General features: G+C 42.4%; 1 protein-coding gene and 1 long non-coding RNA gene across 12 annotated transcripts in view; one reads left to right on the forward strand and one right to left on the reverse strand.

The window, feature by feature from the left end:
- Positions 1 to 23,270, reverse strand: part of LOC130859041 (aldehyde oxidase 2) — a 77,493-nt gene that overhangs the window by 6,835 nt on the left and 47,388 nt on the right. For 7 of the 10 annotated variants that reach the window (XM_057746285.1, XM_057746283.1, XM_057746291.1 and 4 more), the window contains 8 exons: positions 19,270 to 19,365; positions 17,248 to 17,376; positions 15,106 to 15,180; positions 14,320 to 14,372; positions 12,804 to 12,918; positions 10,027 to 10,092; positions 9,726 to 9,914; positions 7,422 to 7,589 (listed from right to left, as the gene is read on the reverse strand). In XM_057746285.1, coding sequence (XP_057602268.1) covers positions 7,422 to 7,589; positions 9,726 to 9,914; positions 10,027 to 10,092; positions 12,804 to 12,918; positions 14,320 to 14,372; positions 15,106 to 15,180; positions 17,248 to 17,376; positions 19,270 to 19,365 — 891 coding nt within the window. Of the gene's footprint in view, positions 1 to 7,421; positions 7,590 to 9,725; positions 9,915 to 10,026; positions 10,093 to 12,803; positions 12,919 to 14,319; positions 14,373 to 15,105; positions 15,181 to 17,247; positions 17,377 to 19,269; positions 19,366 to 23,270 lie in introns of those variants that run through there. The other 3 variants (XM_057746290.1, XR_009055154.1, XM_057746292.1) reach the window with 3 other exon arrangements.
- LOC130859043 (uncharacterized) lies at positions 238 to 17,254 on the forward strand. 2 transcript variants are annotated; one of them, XR_009055155.1, is made up of 5 exons: positions 238 to 1,503; positions 6,024 to 6,191; positions 6,539 to 6,593; positions 9,597 to 9,707; positions 16,759 to 17,254. It is a non-coding gene; the product is annotated as an uncharacterized LOC130859043 (long non-coding RNA). The 2 variants fall into 2 exon arrangements; XR_009055156.1 differs by lacking the exon at positions 9,597 to 9,707.

The raw sequence follows: 23,270 nt of genomic DNA on the forward strand, positions 1-23,270 counted from the left end.
TCTGAGAGATGCTTCCAGCTTTGCCAGACTAAAGGAGTAACCTTCCAGAGACCAGGTAGGAGAATTTTTAGATGCAAAAATATACATTCACTAACAGTATCAGATAATCCCCTTCAGTAGTAAGAAAAGTCACCGTGTGAACTGTCACCATGTATTGCATCCTGCAATAAGCATGTTCAATGTGGAACCAGTTTCACAACAAAACCTCTCCCAAGACAGCGTGAGAGGCAGGGAGGAGGAGGATGTGATGAAGAATGGGCGAGGGCACGCCTGTCTCAGTTTGTGTGCATGTGGGTGTATGCAGGTTTGTGTGCATGTGTGTCTTGCCTGTCTGAGTGTGTGTGCATCTCATGGGAGCAGGACCACAGGCTCGGCGTTCTGAGGAAGGCGCTGTGGCAGCCTCTGCTCTGAGTCTACTGAGTCGTGCAATGTGCGTCTGTTCTCCATCTCACAGAATCCATGGGACTGAGGTATGTTTGTGCTGCTTTAAGGCCCTGCCAATTGTCTGTGGCTCAGCTTTCAGCACAACAGGCTGGAGACTGCATATTTCTACATGTTATTGAGATAGGTTCCAAAACCCTAAGGAAAAAGAATGCAGGCTTGTAGGACTGGCAGTACATCTGCCCCTGCTCAGAGGAATGCAGGGCTGTGTGTGGGTAGGATATGGGGTTGAGGACTAGTGTTTGGGGGCAAACCAGCTGCGAACAGTGCAGGTAAAGCAGGCTGGCCACAGCACAGGAAATGTTAACATGCCTTTCCTCGAGCATCTGGCAGGAAGGGCTTCCTTTACTGCACTAAACAGGTGGCACTTTTAATGCTGCCAACTCTCACAGAGTCTGTGCACCTAGAAATGCAAAAGAAGCAGGGAAGGAAAATGAGACCTGGGTACTAGTGATGTAGAGGTGTGATGTAGGTGGAAGGAGGCTGTTTTAGGTTTGGTTTTTTTTTAGGTTTTCTTTTTTGGTCGAAGTTTAAATTGATTTGCGATATTTTATTAATTTCAAGTGTACAACATAATGACTCAATATTTTTATAGATTATACTCCATTTACAGTTATTATAAAATAGTGGCTATATTTCCCTGTTCTATACAGTCTTGTTGCTTATTTATTTTATATCAATATATAGTAGGGACTTGGTGGTCCAGTGGTAAAGAATCCACCTTCCAATTCAGGGGGTGCAGGTTTGACCCCTGGTCAGGGAACTAAGATCCCACATGTGGAGGAGCAGCTAAGCCCACGCACCACAACTACTGAGCTCGCATGCTTCAACTACACCAGAGAGCCTGCGTGTGGCAAACTACAGAGCCCATGTGCTCTGGAGCCTGCAAGCTGCAACTAGAGAAGAGAAAACCCACATGCCGCAACTAGAGAGCCCGCAATGAAGAGCCCACCATGAAGAGCATGCATGCGCCACAGTGAAAGCTCCCACAGGCCTACATGAAGTTCCCGTGTGCTGCAGCTACGACCTGATGCAGCCCAAAATAAGTAAATAAGAAACAAAGTAAGTACATAAATATTTTTAAAAAATACATAGTAGTTTGTGTTTCTTAATCTTAATGCCCCTCCCCCAGGCCCCCTCCCCATTGGTATGTTTTAGGTTTCCAAAGTGGGGAAGATGAAGGTCTTCAGAAACAAGACACTCGCCAACTTTACAGAATAACAGGGCAGGACAAATTCTCCAAAGCAGTATTTTTCTAATTTTTAAAGTTGTGGAACCCTTCATGTCTCTGCATCCTAAGAATTTTTTAAAGAAATTAAATCATTGTTTCTAATTTGAAAGTGTTAATTAGGCATTTTCTGTATATCTTTAAAGGAAATTTATTTTTTCTTGTGGAATTTTAAATGCCTATACAAAATACGTTTTCCAGGAAACACATTTTTCTTTCTCCCATCACCAAAAAGGGAATTTTGTATAGACATGATATTTCTGGTGGTATCTGTTTGAGCCAGCCTGCTCTGTTGGGCTCAGAGCAGAGACAATGACCAGCAACACTGTGCTGACCAGGACTTAACCACCTAAGAAAAGGCCCATGGATAACAGCAGCAGTCGAGGTAACCAAAGACACCGGGTTAGAAACAAAACACCAACCCAACCAACCAAACAAAAACAAGCTTTGATGTGATTATTCAAGCTGTGGAACTTTTTATAACAAAAATGCTCCAGACTTCTTACCAATGCCACTTTTTGTTGACGCTTAAAGTCAACAAACTACCTGCGAAAAAGAGGCTGCAGAGTCTTCAGGGCTATTTTTTCTGCCCTCAGCAGATCAACTTGATTTAGTGTGGAAACTCTTTTTAAGCCTTTGGGAGAGGCATATTTTGAAAAAGGTCAGTAACAGTTATGGGTATTTGGTGGAGACCTTAACTGTAATATTTACTTAGTGACTTGTATTTACACAGTATTTTTACACGCATTATTTTACTTAATTCCAAAGGAAGAATACTGAATGTTTGACCATCATTTCTGTTTAAGAAGTAGCTATATGCTGGGTTTTTTTTACCTTATGGTTATAAGAAGTTATTAAAAGAGGAGGTTTGGGACTTTCCAATGCTCATGTTCTAGTACACAGACCTTCTGACCATCTCACCTTCTTACTTGTCAGAACAAATTGTCTTCTGACAAAAGTATTCAAAGGCCAAATTTTTAGTATCTATGTTTCTCAAAACAATTTTTTTTCATAGTACAGTATTGTATGCCAGTGTGAATCACTATATATCTCAACTGAAAAACCACATTAGAGTTCGATCAAATGTAAATTCTAATACAGGCTCAGATTTGCTCCAAGGTGCTTTAAAGGAACTGGTCTGTGTCAAGAGCCAGGCTATAAGAATTTCAGGAGGACTGCTGTGTGAATGAATTATAGTTTCTAAAGATCTGAAGCAGTAGACCTTCATTGTGGTGGACGCTAGTTGCCAGGAAGCTGCTGATTGGATAAGGACTATCCAGGTTTCACCCTGATGATGTGAAGATAAAGTGGCTTGACCACATATTTCTATTTCTTTTATCTCTTTGCCACAGAGAACAACAACCACAGCCTTTCAGTTACAAGTTTTTTCCACCAGGTAGGCAATATCAGAGACTTACTAGGAAGGCCATTTTTGAGGGCTGCTTAGTCCCAGGCTACTTTGAATCCATTAAAACTGCCACAGGGCATTTGCACTAGCTATTCTCTGCCTGGAACCCACCATTACCAGCTTTGCACTTGCTCCCGCACTTCATTCAGGCCTCGGCTCAAATGTAAACACTCCAGAGAAAACTTCTCTAATAATCTAAAATAATCTCTCTATCACGTGCTAGCCCCCTACTCTTCTATTTTGCTTCACAGTATTTATCACCACCTGAGATTATATTGTGTATTTCTTTATTTGTTTACTGTCTGGTTTCCACAACAGAATGTAGGATCCATGTGGCAGAGATTGACTATCTCGCTATTTTTTTAGTTCCCAGCAGTGCCTAGCACATGGAAAGGGCTGAATAAGTATGCTAGATGAATGAATGACTGCGTGATGATTGATCAGAGCTGGGGCCACATCTCTTACCCCTTTGACTGTAAGAAAAGGTTAAGGCTAAGTCAGAAAGTTTTGTTCTGTTGACACACAGGGATAACCCAGAGTCGGGCAAGGACTTATAATTTACAGCAATTATTTGCCTTCCCCCTCTGCAGGGAGAGAGCAGGTGCCTGTGAGTCTAGTTCACTACTATACTCCTGGTATCTCAAACTATGCAAGAAGGAAAGTATCATTTAATTTCTTGAATTTGATTAAGATATCAAGGATGAGTATAGGGTTAGCCAGGTGAGGTAAAACAAGAAGATGATCCCAAGCAGTGGGCAGAGCTGCTGGAGGCCTCTGTCCTTGAACAGACAGAAGACGGCAAGTGTAGCTAGGGTGGAGAGACGAGGTAGGATAGGGTACCTCATTTGGCTGGAGACGTAGGTGGAGGCTGGCCATGCTGTACTTTGCAGGTTTATAGCCTTGGCAGGGCGATCTATGTAAACAGTCTTATCTTTATCCTAGAGCAATGGGAACCTTTTCGTCTTGTGTACATGCTAGAGTGACGTGATCAGGTTTGTCACACCACATGTCTCTGGTTGCAGTGGGTATAGGGAGACCAGTTAGGAGGCTGCTTTGACCCAGGCTAGAGAGATGGTAGTTGGACTTAGAGTCTCTAGAAAATAACCTTCCTAAAGGTAGAGATCACTCTTTGTTTCATTCACTGCTGTATTCCCAGCACCCAGATCAATGCCTGGCACCTATTAGATACTCAACAAATGTTTGCCTAATGAATGAATGACATAGTGGTTAGAAATGGAGGAAATAGACTGGTGGAAAAGATTGTTAGGGGCATGGTGAAGGAGTAGCTACTGAGTATGAGGCAGAGAAATATCAGGCCAAGAACAACGTTTCTGGTTTGTGTTACTATATGGTTGGAGGAGTACTGACATTTCCTGTGACAGGAAGCAGCAGAAGAATCTATATTTTGCATGTTTCTGGTTCTCTTTGTTAACCCAAGAGTCAGGACTTCCTCTTCTCCTCTCCCTTGGGAGGCCCGCTCAAGGCTGGCTTTGGTTGTCCTCTGCCTGTTGCTGTACAGTTGAGGAGAGGGGGTCTGCAGGCCAGAAGAGAGAAACTTTTGGATCACTGAAGTCTTGTCAAGGATTTGAAGAAGCCTGTATTCTCATTGATTCAAATATATGTGAGCTCAGTGAAATGGCTGGGAATATTGTGGGTCAGGATAAGAATGAAAGATACATGGTCCTTCTCAACATGTTCTAAGTAGCCTCTATAACAAGAGGCTTATTATTAAGAAATTGAAACTCCTGCCCTGCTCTTGCCTCCAAAACTTATTCCAGTGGCTATAAATAAAGATTATGAGTTTTGGGGATAAACAACTTTGGCCAGGTATTTTCTTTTTGGCTTTAAGCAACTATATTTTTTGAGTGATGTTGCACGGGAAAATTATCTTCTCAATCCAGATTTCCTGTGAATGAAGGCTCAACCAAGTCACTCCCAATTAAACTGTTCAAATCTTTTTAAACATTTATGTTTATGCTTTATGCCTTAGAGGACTGGGGTGGGGAAGGTGGAGGGGACTCGGGGCGGGGGGAGTCAAGGAAGGGAGGGAATACGGGGATATGTGTATAAAAACAGTTGATTGAACTTGGTGTACCCCCCAAAAAATAATAAATAAATAAATAAAATTAAAAAAAAAAACAACATTTATGTCAGGGACATCCCAATTTTGTAAAATGAATACATAAATAGGGCATTTTACATATAAACCTATAAGAATCAAAATATAGTTAAAAATGTGTTTCTGTGTGTGTGTGTGTATATATATATATATAACCAAAAATGGTATTGGTATTTTCTGTTTAGTGGGATTATGGGTGATTTTAACTTTCATCTTATTCTTTTCAGCATTTTCTAATTTTTCCATAACGGACATGTGCGACTTTTATGAAGATAAAAAATATTTGTTATGAAATTGACGTTTACAGTATGAAATGTAGATTATAATATGAGGTGATATTTAGAAACCATGTATCCACTTCTGAGTATTTTAGAAAATGGTAGATTACTCTCACATTGACTCTGGGCATTTGATTGATGGGTGTACAAATTAGTAGATGATTTGTATCCATGAAGACATTAATTAATCTTATCAAGAAACCATCAGACGTAGGAGAAAATATGGCCTCATTACATGGACCAGGTAGCCAATAGGCTGAGTTTCAAACACTGAATGAAATGAAAGTGATTCATTTCTTACCACTGCATGTGACAGAGTGAATTTCCCAGACAACTGGACTACTAAAAGTGGCCTGAAATCTTGGAAACAAAGGAATTAATTTTCTAAAAGCCGGGACATTTGAGGACTGAAAGTGTTGAGCCCAGGCAAGAAAGGAAGATTAGAAGTTTTTTTTTTCCTGCGTTGTGTTTTTTGATTTCCCTAACCTGCCCCATTCCAGAAAAGGATATTTATTACTGCAAAAGGTGATTGAGAGCTTTTGTTTAAAGGTCAACAGCGCTTGGCTTTTGGGGTGAAGGTCACCACGTCACTGGTGCTGTTAAGAACACGCAGACATGGCGTTTCGGGCCAAACTCAGCCCTGGGAAGCAGTTCCTGGAGTGGAGGAGGGCTGATTCCCTGGCCTTGGCCATCTGAGGAGGGACTGGACCAAGGCAGGTGATTGGAATTCTTTCTGTGGACAGTACAGTCAGCTGAGTGTCAGCCTGAGGGGCAGAACCATCTCTGGGGACAGAGAAATATCCAGGGTGGTCAGTATTATTGGAGTCCAAGAAATGCTGAGTCAGATTTGGAGAGGGGAAGGGGACTGTATCGTGTAGGGGAAGGACATGACTAATTATGACACATCCCTTTAAGCAATATTCCTAAATCCTGGGTCACTTTATTCTTTCACTCTATGGCTGGCTGTTTTGAAGAGGTCAGTTAAGTATCTGGACTTCTTTTAATATAGATATGAAGATACACATTTCTTGTAAGAAGTAGAGAATCAATTCTTTTCTCTCTAGGAGGCAATGTACTTCTACTGGACCCAGACGGTCTGGGCTTGAATCTTGACCTTGGGTAAGTTACTATACCTCAGTTTCCTCAATAGTAAAATGAAGAAAATCATAGTAGTTACTTGGTAGAGTTGTAGGGATGAGTAATGAGAGAGATAACCTGTAGAATATTTAGTAGAGTGCTCAGTCAGTGTGAACTACTGTTATTGTTGATGTCAGGAAGCTATGAGGAAATCGGCGCAAGGTGGACTCGATGCCCACCCAACATTGCACGTCTGCCACGGTCAGCAGGTTGGCATTGCTGTGCGCATGTGTGTCTAGCAGATGGCTCCTGAGTCCTCGCCCCGGGCTGGGATGCACTGTCATGAAACGGAATGAAGTGGAAAAGCAGCAGTGGGTCATGAGATCACATGCTTCCTAAATGAAGGAGAGACTGTGTACTCTGTATTTGTACAGGGAACATGGAAAGTGACATTATCAAATACGCCCCCATGACCTGCGTTACTTTTTGTGTGTGTGTTTGTTGAAGAATTGGATACATTAGGTAGGACAGAAGCAGGGAATACTTAGAACAGTTTGGTGAAATCAGTCAGTTGTTTCACATTTAGCTATTAGTGTCTGAAGCACTATAAATTATCCTACTTCAGGACTGCCCAGATGATCAAATTACATAACAGATGGGGAAATGCTTTTTATAAAGTTAAAATTACTACATATACTAAAGGTATTTGTGTGATTTAGTTTTATCATCTTGTACTTTGATTAGCTTATATCTTATAATGTGCTCTTATAATTTGATTAGGCACACAGTAAGTTATAAATTTACCTGAGTAGTCTAAGAAGCAGGATATAGAAAAATCACCTTTTAGGAAAATACACAGTAATTCCGTACCATCTTTGTGAACCGATCTGCACAGGCCATTCGAACCCATTCTGGGGTGGCTGGGCTCTTCACTGTGAAGTCCTCAGCTGTGTCTCTTTCTCTGCGCGCGGCAGCCACAGCGTCAGTGATGGCGAAGAACACTGATGACCCCAGGAACATCCCAGACTCCCCCAGGCCCTGCAAAAAAGCACATTTGTTTTAGAAACATCTATACTAGACCACAAGCCACTGTAGATGAGGGGCAGGTCTTTTTCACTATTGTATCCTCAACTCCTAGCACCACGTCTTACACACAATAATTTTCAATAATTGTTGACTGACTTACTGACTGAATGAAACTTGATTACTCAAAAATCCTAGTACTGCCTGAACTTCCCTTTTTATAAATCCTGTGTGGGTTAAATCTTTGTTCTATAGGAAAGGGGTTTGTGTGTGTGTGTGTGTGTGTGTGTATGTGTGTGCGTGTGTGTATGTGTGTATGTGGTGGGGGGAGGGTAGCCTATTTTAAAAAGCACATTCAGTGGACTGAACTGGACAACTTCATGAGTCTCATTAGGACTCCAGGGTCAGGGAAGGCAAGGTACACTTTGGTACCAGATGATGAGTTGCAAGCCTAGCATCTGTAAGGAACAGTGAGGAAATGTAAATGAATGATGTGGGCAGATGAAGGACGATAAGGAATAGTGGGGATTATGGTGTTGCATTGATAACTCTGTGGCCTGTCTAAAGGGGCAGCTTTCAGCTCTGGCTTATTGTTGTTTTTCAGGAATGCAGCCCAAATTACCAGATCATCCAATTTTTCAAGAGAACTTAGGAATTGGTATTTTAATTTAAGATTCCCTGACTTTTGAAAACACTGTAGGCCGCAGAAAACCCATCTTCAGGCTATATTCTACCAGTGGGCCCCCAAATTGCACCCCCTGAGCTAGAGAGATGGAGTCTGAATCCTGGCCCTTAGTCCCTGTGTTTCTCTAGGCAATGATACCTATCTTACAGGGTGTCATGAGGTTTAGGAAGTGCAAAAGCATCTAGCACGTGCCTTGTACCTGGCAGGTCCCTCTTATTATTACATGGTACACTCTGTGAGGCACCTGCGCACCCATGGTTTTCCCGAAGGCCTGCCTGTGAGTGACTGGCCACAACCACAGGGACTTAGGGCCTGCTTATCACTCTTGATGAACTGAAAGCTGGGCTCTGAGCTGCCTTTTGCCTTTTCCCTTTTGAGTGATTTCCAGCCCAATGAAGATCCAGAGGTGCTGCTGATTGTTTTTCCCTTTCAAATTTGTGCCCCACCCCCATATCCTCACCCCGGTTACCATATGCCCAGAGGTTTCTGGGCTGAAAGTGGGATCCAGTTTGGAAATGGTAAAATTCCAGCAGATATACGTGAAGGCGTTTTTTTAAAAGCTATCAATTTGCCACCCCTAGTAAGAAGTCATCCAAAAGATTTTAAAGAAAAAATTTAACAGTACATCTCAAACCCAAATGAAGTTTCTACTCCAAGGGTAGTTTTCACATAATCTGCATAGAGCAAAACAAACAAATGCTGATCTTTATTTTAATTCGCAATTTCACTACTTTAGCAATCACTGAGGGTTGGTGTCTTTGTTTCCTGACACTACTGACATTTGGGGCCAGATAATTCTTTCTTGTTGGAGACTGTCTGGTGCACTGAAGGCTGTCTAGCAGCATCCCTGGCCTCTACTCACTAGTAGTAACATCTCCCCCAGTCGTGACAACCAGAAATGTCTCGAGACATTGCCAGTGTTCCCTGGGGGAAATATTGCCCCACCCCCACCCCACCTCCAGTTGAGAAACACTGTTTTAGGTCCGTTTCTGAGTGTGACTGAGGACTCTGGGCCCCTCAGAGGTGAGCGGTTTGCCTGACATCACAGTGAGTTGGTAGAGCTAGGCAGGAATCCTGGTTTTCTGAGCCCTCAGTCCAGGATTCTGTCCATACGGCCACTGCTTTCTAAGATCTCAGTAGCATCGTGCCTTCAGTCCCGTTTAATGCTTTAGTCTTCAGGTTCTTAAGTGGGAATGTCTTAAGTGAAAATGTTATTCTATCAAATCAAAGCTTCTTGCTGAATTTTAGAGTTTTCAGTGAGATAATATTAATAAATAAAATCCCAGAATTGCCATTGGGTGAATCATTTATCTTCTCTGAATCTAACTTTTCTCCAGGTGATTTATCTCCATATCATGATTGGGTCCTGCTAACAGCTGAACTTTATCTTTTATTTCGTTCACCTGCTTTCATTTACCAAGCTACCTGATCCATCACATCGCACAATAGTAAGTTTGGATGCTTACTTTGGATGAATAGATGGTTAGTGGAGTTTGTGACGGTGACAACAAGGAGACATTAAACTCCTCCGGGACGTCACTGATGGTTGGAATTCTGTACTCATCTGGGCCTCGAGAGTACAGCACACCTTCTGGGGAATATTTCAGCTCTTCAGTGGTGTAAAGGCCCATCCCCTGAATAAACGAACCTTCAACCTGAAGGGGGAAAATGTCAAACTCTGTGATTTCATGTGCTTTTTAGAAGGCCTTTACCTACCCCACAATGGCTCTCAGGAAGTGGCATCCATCTAGGTGGGCCAGCACCTACCTGCCCAATATCAATAGCTGGATTTAGACTGCTACATGCATCCATGACGATGTCCGTTCTGATTTTCTGCCAAAATTAAAATTGCCTGAGTATAAAAACTTGAATTAAAAATATTATTTTAAGGTTTATTCAAATGGTCCCAATTTATTCCAGGACTCTTGCTGGTTAATGAGCACTGCATTGAACCCCTTCAACTTTAGAGGTGGTAAGACGTCTGCTAAGCGCTGCAGATTTAGCACCAGGACTGTCGATGACCCCAGACGATCTTCTGCATGGGTTTTTTTTTTTTTTTTTTCAATCTAAGTCCAATGTTGATTAATTTCCTTTATTTCTCAATGAAATATCTTTGCCCTTTGGAGAAAAGATAGCTCTCTCTCTCTCTCTCTGCCACCCCCCATCCTCCCTTACCCTCTCTGTTTCTCTCCAACTATTTACTAAAAGTAAACATTCTTGGAATATCCTATTTCTGCATGGGTTTTGATTCCTCTTAAGTGATTCCAAAGTCCATGCATGGCACGTTGGTGTGTTTTGAATGTCACTTAGTTAATTGAGCCTGATTGTTCATCTGATTCTCAGCCTGGATTTGATCTAATATAATCATGAGGTTGTATGAATTTGGGGATTTGCAAGTTCTTGGGTGTATTAAGGGCTAATGTTGAGATAACTAATGAGAACCTGCTGTATAGCACAGGGAACTCCACTGCACACTAGAAACTAACACAATATTGTAAAACAACTATACCTCAATTAAAACAAAAAGGGGTGACTGTTGAGACCAATTTACTTCCTTCCCTGAGAAAAATCACACTAATCTGGCCCTTCTGTTGCGTCACGGCATGTGCATGCGGGTTGCGAAGGAGACACAGAAAGCCCGATATGCCTGTGGGCTATCTCAGGAATATCTCTGGGCTTTCCTTCTGCCCCCACTTCCAGTGCTTGTTCTGACAACATCATCATTCGCTGTTTAGGCCCAGTACTTGGACTTCTACTTCCTAGCCCTTTGCATGGGAAATTCTCTTTTGATTCAACCATTGGCCTCTCAGACAACCTGCTATGGGCATTGAGACCAACCTTCATCCATTCTCAACCTGGATAGGGCAGGAGATTGAATGCACCTCAGAGTGGGTTTTCAATTTATTTCCATCTTGAAACTTTGTGTATTTTGCATTATAGGTATTGGAAAATGGGAAGAGATGGCTGTGTTCTAGCTGAATCTTCAGATGGTTTAGTTCACCAACCACAAATAGCCAAAAGAATAAACTATTTCAAGGGACCAAAGCGATACTGAAATGACTGAACCTTAAGCTATAGTAAGGAAGGCATAGGGAAGACCAAATCTTAACTTTTCTGGCACCCCAAATTATGGAAGATCCCCATGAGGTTCATTTCTTCAGGGTTTTCTACCAAGACCCTCAGGTAGAATTGCCAGGTAAAATAACTATGTCCCAAATATTGCATGGAGCATATTTATACCAGAAGATTATTTGTTGTTTATCGGGAATTCATATTTAACTGGGAGTCCCATATTTTTATTTGCTGAATCTGGCAATACCTCCTTTAGGTTAGAGAGTCAGACAACTAGCTGATTTCTAAAAACAGCTTCCCACCTAGTGTAGAGCCTCAAAAGGGTTACAGAGGTGCTAAGATACTGACACAGGCTTTCGGGGGTCCTGGGGCAGGATCCCCAGGCTAGTCACCTGCCAACATGCCTTCCTTGTTTGCAATAGTATGTTGTACAAATATTATCATTTCTGTGTATACTGGGATCTAAAAAACATCCAGAAACACAGTTTTAAAATAATCTTGTGACTAATCTTTGATTCTAGTTTCATGAGTTTACTTCTTCACAATGATCTAGAATGAAAATGGAGACATAATATTAATGTGTCCTAAGGATAAACTTGAGTGTTAACATGAGGGCAACTGTTCTCCAGACATCCCTTCATTTACTGTATTTTTATCTTATTTATATAATATTTTAGTGGTTGACAAGTTAACCAAAAATGGAGCAATAAAAGAAATTTTGATAAATTTTATGTCAGTATTTGCAAAGTCCTTCCCATTTTACATAAACTGACCATTTCTATTTGGGGGCAAGATGGTTCAAGATAATGTTGCAATAATTTGTGTATGGAATTTAGATGTGCCATCAGTCCACCCTGTAAATTTCCTATACTTTGGATTATACTATATTCTATTTAAGGTTTCTGTAATCTCTCTGTTTCTAGAATGATACCTGGGGTTTACCCTTTATGGTGGAAGTTATTACTTTTTGGTTAAGTATGACTCCCTGTCTCCAATAGTGGGTTTCTTGGATGCTCAGTTAAATAGTAAACACAAAAATTATTTTAATTATCTGCCCTCCCCTCTCCCCCAACCTACTTCTTTAGGACCAGTAATACCCTTGGGATAATTGACTTTGGGGAGATGTGCTTTCAAAATGTTTACTCAAGGTGATTTACTAAATTACCTCCTCAGATAGATTACTTGGCCTTCCTTGAGGAATAGACACTTTTTTGGGGAAAAAAAAACCTTTGGAAAGTAATTTCGTCTGAATAAAAAATTTAATGTATTTTAGGCTGCCAAGAGCAATTCCTTCTTGACTATGTCTTTTTGGGTGGAAATTCGGATTAATGCTGAATCTCTAAACATTCCCATGGAATTGAAAGAATCGTGTTCTTATTGTACACGTATTACATAATGAAGTTGGGCTATTAACACAGACATAACTTTGTTGTTGTTTTAGCTTGCCAAGAGGGAAGTTGTATCTGACTTACCTTGTGAGCTCCTGTCAAGCAGTCAATTTCAACCTCGGAACAGGCTGCTCCATAGACATAGTAGGGGAAAGGCTCTCCTTCTCCCTTCTCCCAGTCCATGAAGGCCTTGTAGCCCCTGAGGGAAGAAACAGCCCTTCATCTTGGGTGGGGCGTGCAAACAGTGTTGATTTTTTTTTTTAAGTTACAAAAGTTTTAATGATAGAATTTTATTTGATTGACGTTCATTGTGACTGCCTTTAAGCTCATTTAAACTACTCTCTGTATTTACAGTCTAGCTAAAGCAACACTAACATTTGCCTCCATTTTAAAGAAGGTACTCTTTGTGCTGCAGTTAGGATGGCAAAAAGAGAGAAGCCAACAAATTGTTTCGGTCCAGACCTCGCAGGGTGTCTGTGTCTTGAAGGTTTAAGGTTTGAGCTTTAGATATGCAAGTCGAAAACCTCAACTGATTTTTATGAGGGTTCCCAGAGGGATCCCCTAGATTGTGCTAATCAAACTCACAGGGGACCAATGGTAATTCAGGGCTGGTGAAAAAGGGCCAGTCATTCGACATGTTTATTAATGGAAGATGGACCCAGCTAGAGGGCTGATTTGCCCTCTTCTTGGGTAACCGAACTTAGGAATTTGAAACTCATTATATACACGGCACTGGGCTGGCTGTTAGCGCCTTTCTTCTTGAGAATTTGTTTACTCTGTGTGTGTGTGTGTGTGTGTGTGTGTGTGTGTGTGTGTGTGTAGTCTGGTGGTTTGTTTCATTAGATTATACAACTAACGTCATATGCTTCCTGCATTTGACAATCAGCTTCATTCAATTAACATGCATCTACTGAGGGCCTCCCACGGCCAGGCACTGCACAAATGATGACTGGTCATGACTGGCCTATCCATCTCTCTTGCCCAGCAAGGAGCTTCAAAATAGAAAGGCTTTACGGTAAAGGGAGGGAGATTTGTAAAATTGAGTTGCAAGTTATTTATAATGATATCTTCTTACTACTCATAATAAAGAACAGAAAATAATGATTAGATATTCTAAGTCATATATATTTTTTTTTACCAAATAGGGGTACTTTTATTATTTAATATTTCTTTGGACATAGCTCAAAGGCCTATGTGAAGTCATAAAATTGGGGGCCTCGAAGAGACCTTAGGCATCACATAATAAACACTTATTTTATGGGGGGAGTAAGGGAGAGTTGGATTGGGAGTTTGGGATGCAAATTATTATATATAGAATGGTTAAACAACAAGGTCCTACTTTATAGCACAGGGAACTATATTCAATATCCTGTGATCAACCATAATGGAAAAGAATATGAAAAGAATATATATATATATTCAGTTTTATATGTATAGATATATAACTGAATCACTTTGCTGTACACCAGAAACTAACACAACATTGTAAATCAATTAAAGTTAAATCTAAAAAAAAGAAACTTTATTTTACAAATGAGGGAACTGAGGCCCAGAGTAATTGGATTGCCTCATATTTTCTTAGCCAACACATTATTTTTACCTGAAGTATCCAGTGGATGAAAGACTGATTCTTTGTTCAAAAGCAGCTTCTATCTGCAGAATGGGTGTATTTAGTCAAAATAAAGTAAACATACCATCGATAGATAAAAATGAAAATATTCTATATGTCAAAATTGACATCTGACAATTGTTACTGGTGCTTTGTTACCAATAATAGAATCCATCCTAATATCTTTTTCTCCTCAGCTAGTACACTGAAAATTTTCTCTTGGTTGAGTTCAGAAATCTAAATTAAGCAAATAAGATGGAATCCTGTTTGCACATCAAGTGATTTGGGGGCTTAGTTCACAAGCTATTTGGAACTTTATTTCTAAGTGTTAGAACTCTGGTAAGTGTCTGTGCAAGAGTGAGACAGCTGTTATAATGAAATAAGATATAGGACATTGTAAAGTTGGATTAAACAAGTCATTTCCCTTGAGACATAGTCAATAGCAATTAGGCTTTTTAGTTTTCTTCCTCCCAACTCAAAACTTCAAGTTTTTTTGGCTTAGGAAGTTTCACTCTTTCCCTCTTCTTTCTTACTTAAGCAGGGAGGGTAAGGCTCTGGTAATTCTTCATACACTTCTGTTCCTCCTCTTAGCAATGCTGTTCCCTGTCCTCTCTCTCCACTCATACATCATGGAGCAGCTGTCTCAAGCTGGTGATCCTGCCCTTTCACAGAAACCCGTTCCTAGAACTGCCTCTATGCAGTGTGGCCATGTACTGCTCTCAGCACTGGTTTGGGTTGTTTTCCTACTTCTAGTAACAGACAGAGTGGAACACTTACCCAGTCTTCCCAAGTGCCTTCTGGGTTTTTCTTAATGATGGGCTCAAGGCGTTTCAGAAGAATCTGACAAGCATTCTTGAAGGAGTAAAGAAGTGAATCCTCATTAGAGATGAGCACAGTGGTTAGGATTTGAAAGAATACTAGTTGATAATTAATCAGGTCAGTGAATGCTTATGAGGTGCCTGATACTGACACCCTGGCAACTCAGAGATAATACCAACCCAGGCCCTGATCATGAGGAGAGCATCAGTTATAGAGGGTGTTTTCCCTTCCTCATTCACTTCCTGTGAAAATATGGGCTCAGATGATTTTTACTCTCATATCCCCTTTCTAAGAATATTCACATCCTTTCTTTATTTTTATTTTTTTTCCTGGGTTGGGTCTTTGTTACTGTGAGTGGGGTTCCTCTAGTTGTGGCGAGCGGGGGCTACTCAATTGCGGTGCATGGGCTTCTCAGTATGGTGGCTTCTCTTGTTGCAGAGCACAGCTCTCTAAGCACACAGGCTTCAGTAGTCGCAGCACATGGCTCAGTAGTTGTGGCACGTGAGCACTAGAGCACTCGGGCTTCAGTAGTTGTGATGCGTGGGCTTAGTTGCTCAGTGGCATGTGGAATCTTCCCAGACCAGGGATCGAACCTGTGTCCCCTGCATTGGCAGGCAGATTCTTAACCACTGTGCCACCAGGGAAGTCCCAGAATACTCATTTTCTTAATTTCTTCTTTTTTTTTCAATGTTTTGGATTTATACCTGCTTTTATATTTTCTAGCCATTAAGATCAATGGGAAAAAATCCTATTTTCATTCAAATTTGTGCTTTTCAGTCTGTAACAATGACATGCCAGTATCCCTCTGGGTCTGAAATATTGTTCAACTCTCTGTCCATCCTTTTGTCTGTTCATCCATCTACCATCATGCAGTGAAGGCCTTGGCTTTGAGTGTGAAGTGAGAAAATAATTTGTTTTTGTAATAACCTAGATCCACAAAGTTTCTGATCCTTGATACAGAAACCTAAAACCCTAGAAGATGGATTGATGCCTAGTTTGGGCTGAAAACTTCCATTCACACTGAGCAGTTCCTATCTTGTGTTTGATTCTACTTAAAATTGGATCTCATGAATTTGAGGTTTCCCACCTTGTTCTGAGTGAAAAGAATCTGTTTTCTGAGCTCCTAGGAGGTGTCTCCACAAAGAAAAGATGGATTTGAAAGTAGTTCCTCTTGGTAGCTTAAGAGCAGTGCCCTGGGAGTGAGAATATATGCCTCCCCAGAATGTCCCAATGGAAAAAGTGAACAGTTTATAACAGAAACATGACAGACATTACTTTAAAAGTACATGCACTTAGATCTTTGAATTAAGGAATATGAAGTCATGGTTCTATTATGAACTAGTGAAATTTAGCAGTCTCTTTTACATCGGTTAGAAAAAAAAGTACAAAGTAAAAGGATGAGTACTCTGGTAGAACTCTACTAATGTAGACACTTTAATTGCACCATATCCACCTGGCTGGGGTTCTGCCTGCCTACCTGCCTGTAAGAACTTGTTTGTATCAGGGAAACCTGCCCAGGTCTGCATTACTTGGTACTCAGATTTCTTCTTTCTGTATCTCTCAGGGACAGACTTCCGGTTCACCAATATCCGTTCTCCCCTTTTTCCATAGTACTGGGCCTATGGTTTCCCACTGCTCTACATTTTCCCAGACTCCCCTGTCGTTGGATGTGGCCTGAGACTGGTTCTGCTAATGGATGATGAGGGGAAGTGACTTGCATCTTTCCTAGGTCTGGCCTCCATGCTCTTTCCCTTCTTTGGATCATCCAAGTGATGATGCTCAGGGCAACCTTGAAAGCCACATGTTGAAGATGGAGGAATTTCCATCAGTTTGGGTGCTCGAATGACCAAACATTCCCTCTGGACTGTTACATGTGCAAAAAAGAACTTTTGTTATGTTGGAGTCATTATATTCTGGGTCTGTTTGTCACCTCAGTTTAAGCTACTCCAACTAACACACTTTCCTGGCATTTTGGAGATCTCAAGCCTATGTTCAGTGACATGGATGACTTCCCTGAAGCCAACCACTGTGCCTGTACCCAGCTAAGAACACCAGAGATGTGGAGAAAGCACCCAGGGAAAGACAGACAGGAGGAAGCACCTGCACGGCTCTGCCGTTGACATCTGAGCCGATGGATGCTGCTGTGGCGATTGTATTAGGCACCGTAGCTGTACTGGTTTCACTGATGTGCATGTACGACATGGGTATTTTTAATTCCCGGCTGGCCACCTGTGAGAAAAAGAAATAATTTCAAGTCTGGTAAGGACTTCTATGGAGACTTGAGTCATTGTTTTTCTTAATTAAAAATTACTGTTTTTATTACATCCATGATATCCTTTAAAATAAGTGTGTCTTTTAAGAATTAAAACCACTTTTTAGTAGAGCCTCAGGCTAATTTTTAAAGTGTTTTCTTGGTAATATTCCACAGTAGTTCTTCCATTCAAATTTAGTGCATTTAGGATGTTAAGGATTTCCTTTTTTCTAAATTTTACATGTGTAGCATGTAGGCCAAGTTGAGGTTATTCAGATTTCCTTGGTGGTAGTGGCAGGAAGAGAGACAGAGATTAGACAGACTGACTCAGAGTTTGGTCTTAAATATGTTGGTATTGGTATCAAATGAACTTGGAAGGACCCTGAGGTCCTAGCTTCTTTCTTGCCCTTGTTCACACCTTAACTTTAGCTTCCTCCGTCTTTCCTTCTATTTGTTCCCACTTGCTTATACTCCTCTAGCCTGTGCTGTTCACTTTTTTCTTTATATGTTCTTTTCCTTCTGTTTTTCTAGCAGACATGTGGAAATTAAGATATTTAGTCAAGAAGAAATGAGAAAGAAAGAAAGGAGGGAAGGAAGGAAAAGAAAAAAGCACTGTTTTGGCTGAAATTGTGTTTTAATTTTCGCAAAAACACTTTCTTTAGATGTTTGCAGGTATGTACCAGTTCATACTTGCCAATCTTCAGACTAATGCTGTTCAGTGACTAAGTTTCCCCAGAAAGATGCAGAATGAGAAAAAAAGGACAATTTGATTAATTCTTGGTGATGAAAATCCAAAAGGAATGTATTGGTCCACATAACTGGGAAGGATGGAGGAGCTCGTATCACGTATATCCGTATCTAGGGGCTTTGTGGTCTCATCTGGATTCTCTCACCACCTCTCATATTTGCTTTTCTTTCTGCCATGGCCATGTCATTTTCAACAGTAGACAGGTCTCATCCATGGCACAGAATTGCCTCTGACAACCCCTGGCCTTTAGCATAGTAGCTAAACAACCACTAGGGAAAAATTGTTCCTTTCTCCTAGATCTACACATCAGTTCCAGGAAAGGATGCTGATTGGCCTTGCTTGGCCATGCATGTGTCTTCTTCCTGGACCAGTTCCTATAGCCAGCAGGGTTCAGGAACCATGATTGCCCAGCACAGGGTCCTGTGCCTATATATCTGTGGCAGGCGTTGGGGCAAGGAAAGGGATGAGGCTAAAAGGCACCAGAACTGAGGAGTCCTTCAGAACTATATGGAGTGTGGGAGGGGTATTCCAAAGGAGCTGAGGGGCTAGATAGCCAAAAGCTGCAGATGTGCACTATAACAATCTAGTAAATTAGTTTAAAAAGTTAAATTTATTCAATTTAAAGGATTATTCCTTTTTTCTCCTGGGATTATATCTTCCTACTTTGTGTATATGTCTGTATGTTAAGATACCCTTTAAAAATTATAGGATGATGACGGTTGATGAAATACTTGTCCTTGCTTGTCAAAACAATACATTAGCCACCTAACATTACTGTCCAGACTTTAAAAATTATACATACTGGTCTCAAAATAGAAAAGTTGAGAAACCCCTGCTCTAGGTAAGCCTGCACAGTGTACCCACCGCAGTACTCTGTGGGCCCATCAATGGTGTTTTCACTAAGAACCACCTCCCTCCATAAACCCTGGCCAAGCTCCAGGAGTACCTGCACCTGTGTGGGATTTCCACCACCTCAGCCATTCTATTTGATATGTAAGAAGTTTTTCAACTACATAGTCAAGATCTTAGGGTGTGCATACAGGGAGTCATCACTGACTCTAAAACTAGTGCCAAATGTCTGTTGGTCAACAACATATAGAGAGTTGAATTTTATTCCTCTCACCTGTAGCATTTTGGTGTGAATACCTTGTCCCAGTTCATTGCCTCCATGTGTGACCAACACGGACCCGTCGGTGTAGATATGAACCAGCGCAGCTGCCTGGAGAAACAACCAGGAGGGCACAGCTTAGTGCAAGTCAGTGTTTAGGGAAGTTCAGTATCAGAAATGAGGTGGTGAAACACCCATCTCGTGGAGTGGGGAGGGTCAGACAGGCGAGCTTTCCTGGTAGGATTCTGAAGCTTCATTCTGTTTTGTGCTAAAGTTGCCTAAAAAGAACATTTCTACTTAGGAACCTGGTTTCAGTTGGATACCTCGGGAGTTGTGAGTATTGGTTCCAACTATTTGAAAGTCACTCCTCTGCTTGAATTCTCTGGCTGACCACTCACCCAGCTCCTGAAATATTTGTAGGTACCTGCACAGGTTATGTGCCAACCTGTTCTCAGCTCGATACGTAAAGATGAATAAGATGTGATTCTTCCTCAAATAGCTCACAGCGTAGTGAGGGGGACAGCCTGGAGAGCAAATCATTATTGTGTGGAATGTTCTGGGAGATAATGGATGTGGCAAAGGGGCCCTGGGAGAACAGATCAGCTGCTTCTGTGGAGCCCAGGAAGGGGTCCCGCAAATGACCCCTGAATGGGAATCATGGAGAGAAGAAGGGTTCACCACCGGGCAAGGTGGGCGAAAACTCCCCACTGCCTGTAAGGGAAAGCCTGGCTCCCTACTACCATATGAGGCCCTTTGGGATTTGGTCTCTTGAACTTTCTCAGATTCATCCCTGTCTCTTCCCTCCTTGCTTCCAAGTCTGGCCTGACGGCTGCTCCTTTCTGACCTGCGCTTGTGCTGATGCTGTTCTCTCTTCCTCGCCTGCTCTCAGCCTTCAGACCCACACCTCCAGTCTCTACTCTGTGCAGACTTCCCCGAATGCTTCTCTTTCCCCTCTGGGACGAATCGGTGACCACTTCCTCTGCACTTCCTCTTACAGGGGTGTACCGGGTTGAACAGCGTCCCCTCCTACACCCCAAATTCATGTCCCCCTGGAACCTCAGAATATAACTTTATTTGGAAATAGAGCCTTTGCAGGTACAATTAGTTAAGATGAGGTCATTCTAGATTAGAGTGGACCCTAAATTCATTGACCAGTGTCCTTATAAGAAGGTCATGAGAAGATGGAAGCAGAGACTGGAGTTCTACAGCTGCAAGCTGAGGAACCACAGGAGCGACGAGAAGCTGAAAGAGGCAAGAAAGGATTCTTCCCTGGAGCCTTCAGAAGGAGCATGGCCTTGCTGACACCTGGAGTTTGAACTTCTAGCCTCCAGAACTGTGAGAGGATAAATTTGTTATTTTAAGGCACCAAACTTGTGGCGCTTTGTCACAGCAGCCATAGGAAACAAACACTGGGGTGACAGGCTCTCCCATGCGAGTCTCTCAGAGGAGGGGCCCCTGCTCTTGCTCTGTAGAGAGCTCTGAGCAGGTCTGAATCACAGAGACACTAAATACATGTTTGTTAAATTGGACGAATGGAAATGTGGTATTTTTCTTTCCAGGAGGAGGAGGAGTTGGGACTTTAGTCTATTCGTGTCTGGAGATGCCCAGAGGCCCAGGATGGCTTGGAGGAGGTCCGGGGCATCAAGGCTTGTGGGTGCTAATAATAGTATTTATTCACTGTGGGCCTGTGACTCCCTCTGAGGACAGTACCTCTCATACCTAATTTAGAGGGTAGGTGTTCCAGCTTTGTGAGTCATCAGCTGACCTGGAATAACACACTTCCGTTCCCAGCCAGATGATTCTTGGGTGTGTCAACTTAGAACTCTGTGGGGAAGCTGGAGGCCTTTCAAATGGAGACAAAGTCAGTCCTTGATTTAAAGTTTTTTTTTTCTTTTGTAACAAGATGAGAAATTGGCTCCCGTGATGATGGTAGAGAGTAGGCTGCAGTTTAGGTGAAGAGCAGCCACACAAGTGAGGGGAGAGGTGGTATAATAAAAAATAAATACGTGGCACAAGGACATGCTATGCAACATGGGAAACGTAGCAAATATTTTATAATCACTATAAACAGAGTATAACCTTTAAAATTGTGAATCATTATATTGTAGATCAGTAACTTATACAATATTGTGCATCAACTATACTTCAATAAAAAAATAAATAAAAACAACAACAACAAAAAAATGTGGTCTTTGGCCCTGGTTCTTGGCACAGAGCTCCTAGAACTCTTGGGATTTCCTGTCTTCTGTATGCTAATAGGATGGTTCGTGGAGGGAGCCTAGATAACTTCAGGACGGGTGCGCATTGCTAGAACAACCAAGATGGTTAGAGGGTGCCATCTTTCAGCGCTGTCTCCTAGTCTCCAGGGAGGGGAGTTCAATCACCAGTGGTCAATAAGGTAATCAGCCACACCTGTGGGATGAAGTCCATTACCCACCCCCTCCACCCCCATGCCCCCAACAAATGACGAGCTTCTGGGAGCTTCTGGGTTGGTGAATTGGTGAACACACCCACAGGATGGAGGGGGCATCCCTGGACGAAGAGGGCATGGAAGCTCAGCTTCCCTTCTCCTGTCCCTTGCCCTGTGATCTCTTCCATGTGGCTGTTCTTGGGTTGTATCCTTTACAATAAACTGGTAATAATCGCAAGAAAAGTGCTTTCCTGAGTTCTGTGAGTTGTTCTATCACATTATCAGACCTGAGGGTGGGTAGTGGAAACCCCTGAACTTGTATTCGTCTGGGCAGAAGTGTGGGTAGTATGGGTACCCTGTTTGCACTGGCATCTGAAGTGGGGGCCATTCTGTGGGACTCAGCCCTTGACCTGTGGGGTCTGTGCTAACTCTGGTTGTTAATGCCAGAACTGAACTGCTGGACACCTAGTTGGGGTTGGGGAATTGGTGGAGAAAAGACAGCACTTGGAGTCAGAGAGAAAAACCACACTGGCAGCTATCCAGGGTCTCTTACGCCCTGGCTGTTGATTCAGTCCAGGCTTGTAGATATGACAGTTAACGTCCTTGTGCCTCTTTATAAAGTGAGCACACTGGACCTGAACAGAAATGCGACTCAGGAGTCCAGGGAGACCTACCCACCAGAGGAGTCATAGCCCTGAGAGGTGTGTCTGAGATCTCCTGGGGAGGGGCTCGGGGCGGCCCTGGATAGCACACAGTGTTCCAGGAAACCTGCCAAATCCTCGTCAATCCTAGGAGAAAGGATTATTATTCTCATTTTATAGTTGGGGATGCTGAGGCTCAGAGGGGTTGAATAACTTGCTGAATATCACGCAGCTAGTAAGTGGTAGGGCCAAGGATTTCTCAGGTCCATCTGGGTCCATTTGGTTAGGGATTTGGGGCAACTGCTCTATTCCCTAAGAGGGATTCCCTTTGATAGGGAAGCTTTTGTGTTGTGCGCATGCGTGTGTGTGTGTGCGTGAGCGCGCGCGCGTGTGCGTGCTGGCTGCCAGTAGCTGGGTATAAGTGGAAGAATGCTTTCAGTGATACTCACAAGGGAGATCTAATGCATTTTCAGATTTAGATTTTAGCTTTAGGTCTAGATGTAATGCATGTAAGATTTTCCAGTTGCTGAGTTTCTGCTTTTGGTGGACAGGAAGGGGGAAGCAGTAGCCTCTCCCAGTTTTCTAATAGCCTTCCTGTATGTGACCCATTGGGATTGTTGGGAAACTCATCTGTACCAGTGCTCGTGCTGTTTGAAGGGCTCATCTCTATGCTGCCCTTCCCCCTCCCTTCTGGATGGGGCCTCTGATTGGCTTGCCTCTTCTTTCACAAATCTACCTGGGAGGATTTTTGGACCCTCCCACTCCCATTCCACACGGGCCCCGCCCCTGAATTGACACAGATTCCTGGGAGAGGTGGCTAGAAATAGCTGGTTACAGCAGAAGGGAATGACTTGCTTGCCTCAGTCTTAGGTACATGGAGGAGTGCTGCAGGATCTGGGGCACAGAGCACGAGAAGCCCATTCTTGCCCGAGCCGTGAGACCCCTGAGTTCAGAAAGCATGGCAC

Source organism: Hippopotamus amphibius, chromosome 8, assembly GCF_030028045.1.
Source record: "Hippopotamus amphibius kiboko isolate mHipAmp2 chromosome 8, mHipAmp2.hap2, whole genome shotgun sequence".
Taxonomy (NCBI): domain Eukaryota; kingdom Metazoa; phylum Chordata; class Mammalia; order Artiodactyla; family Hippopotamidae; genus Hippopotamus; species Hippopotamus amphibius.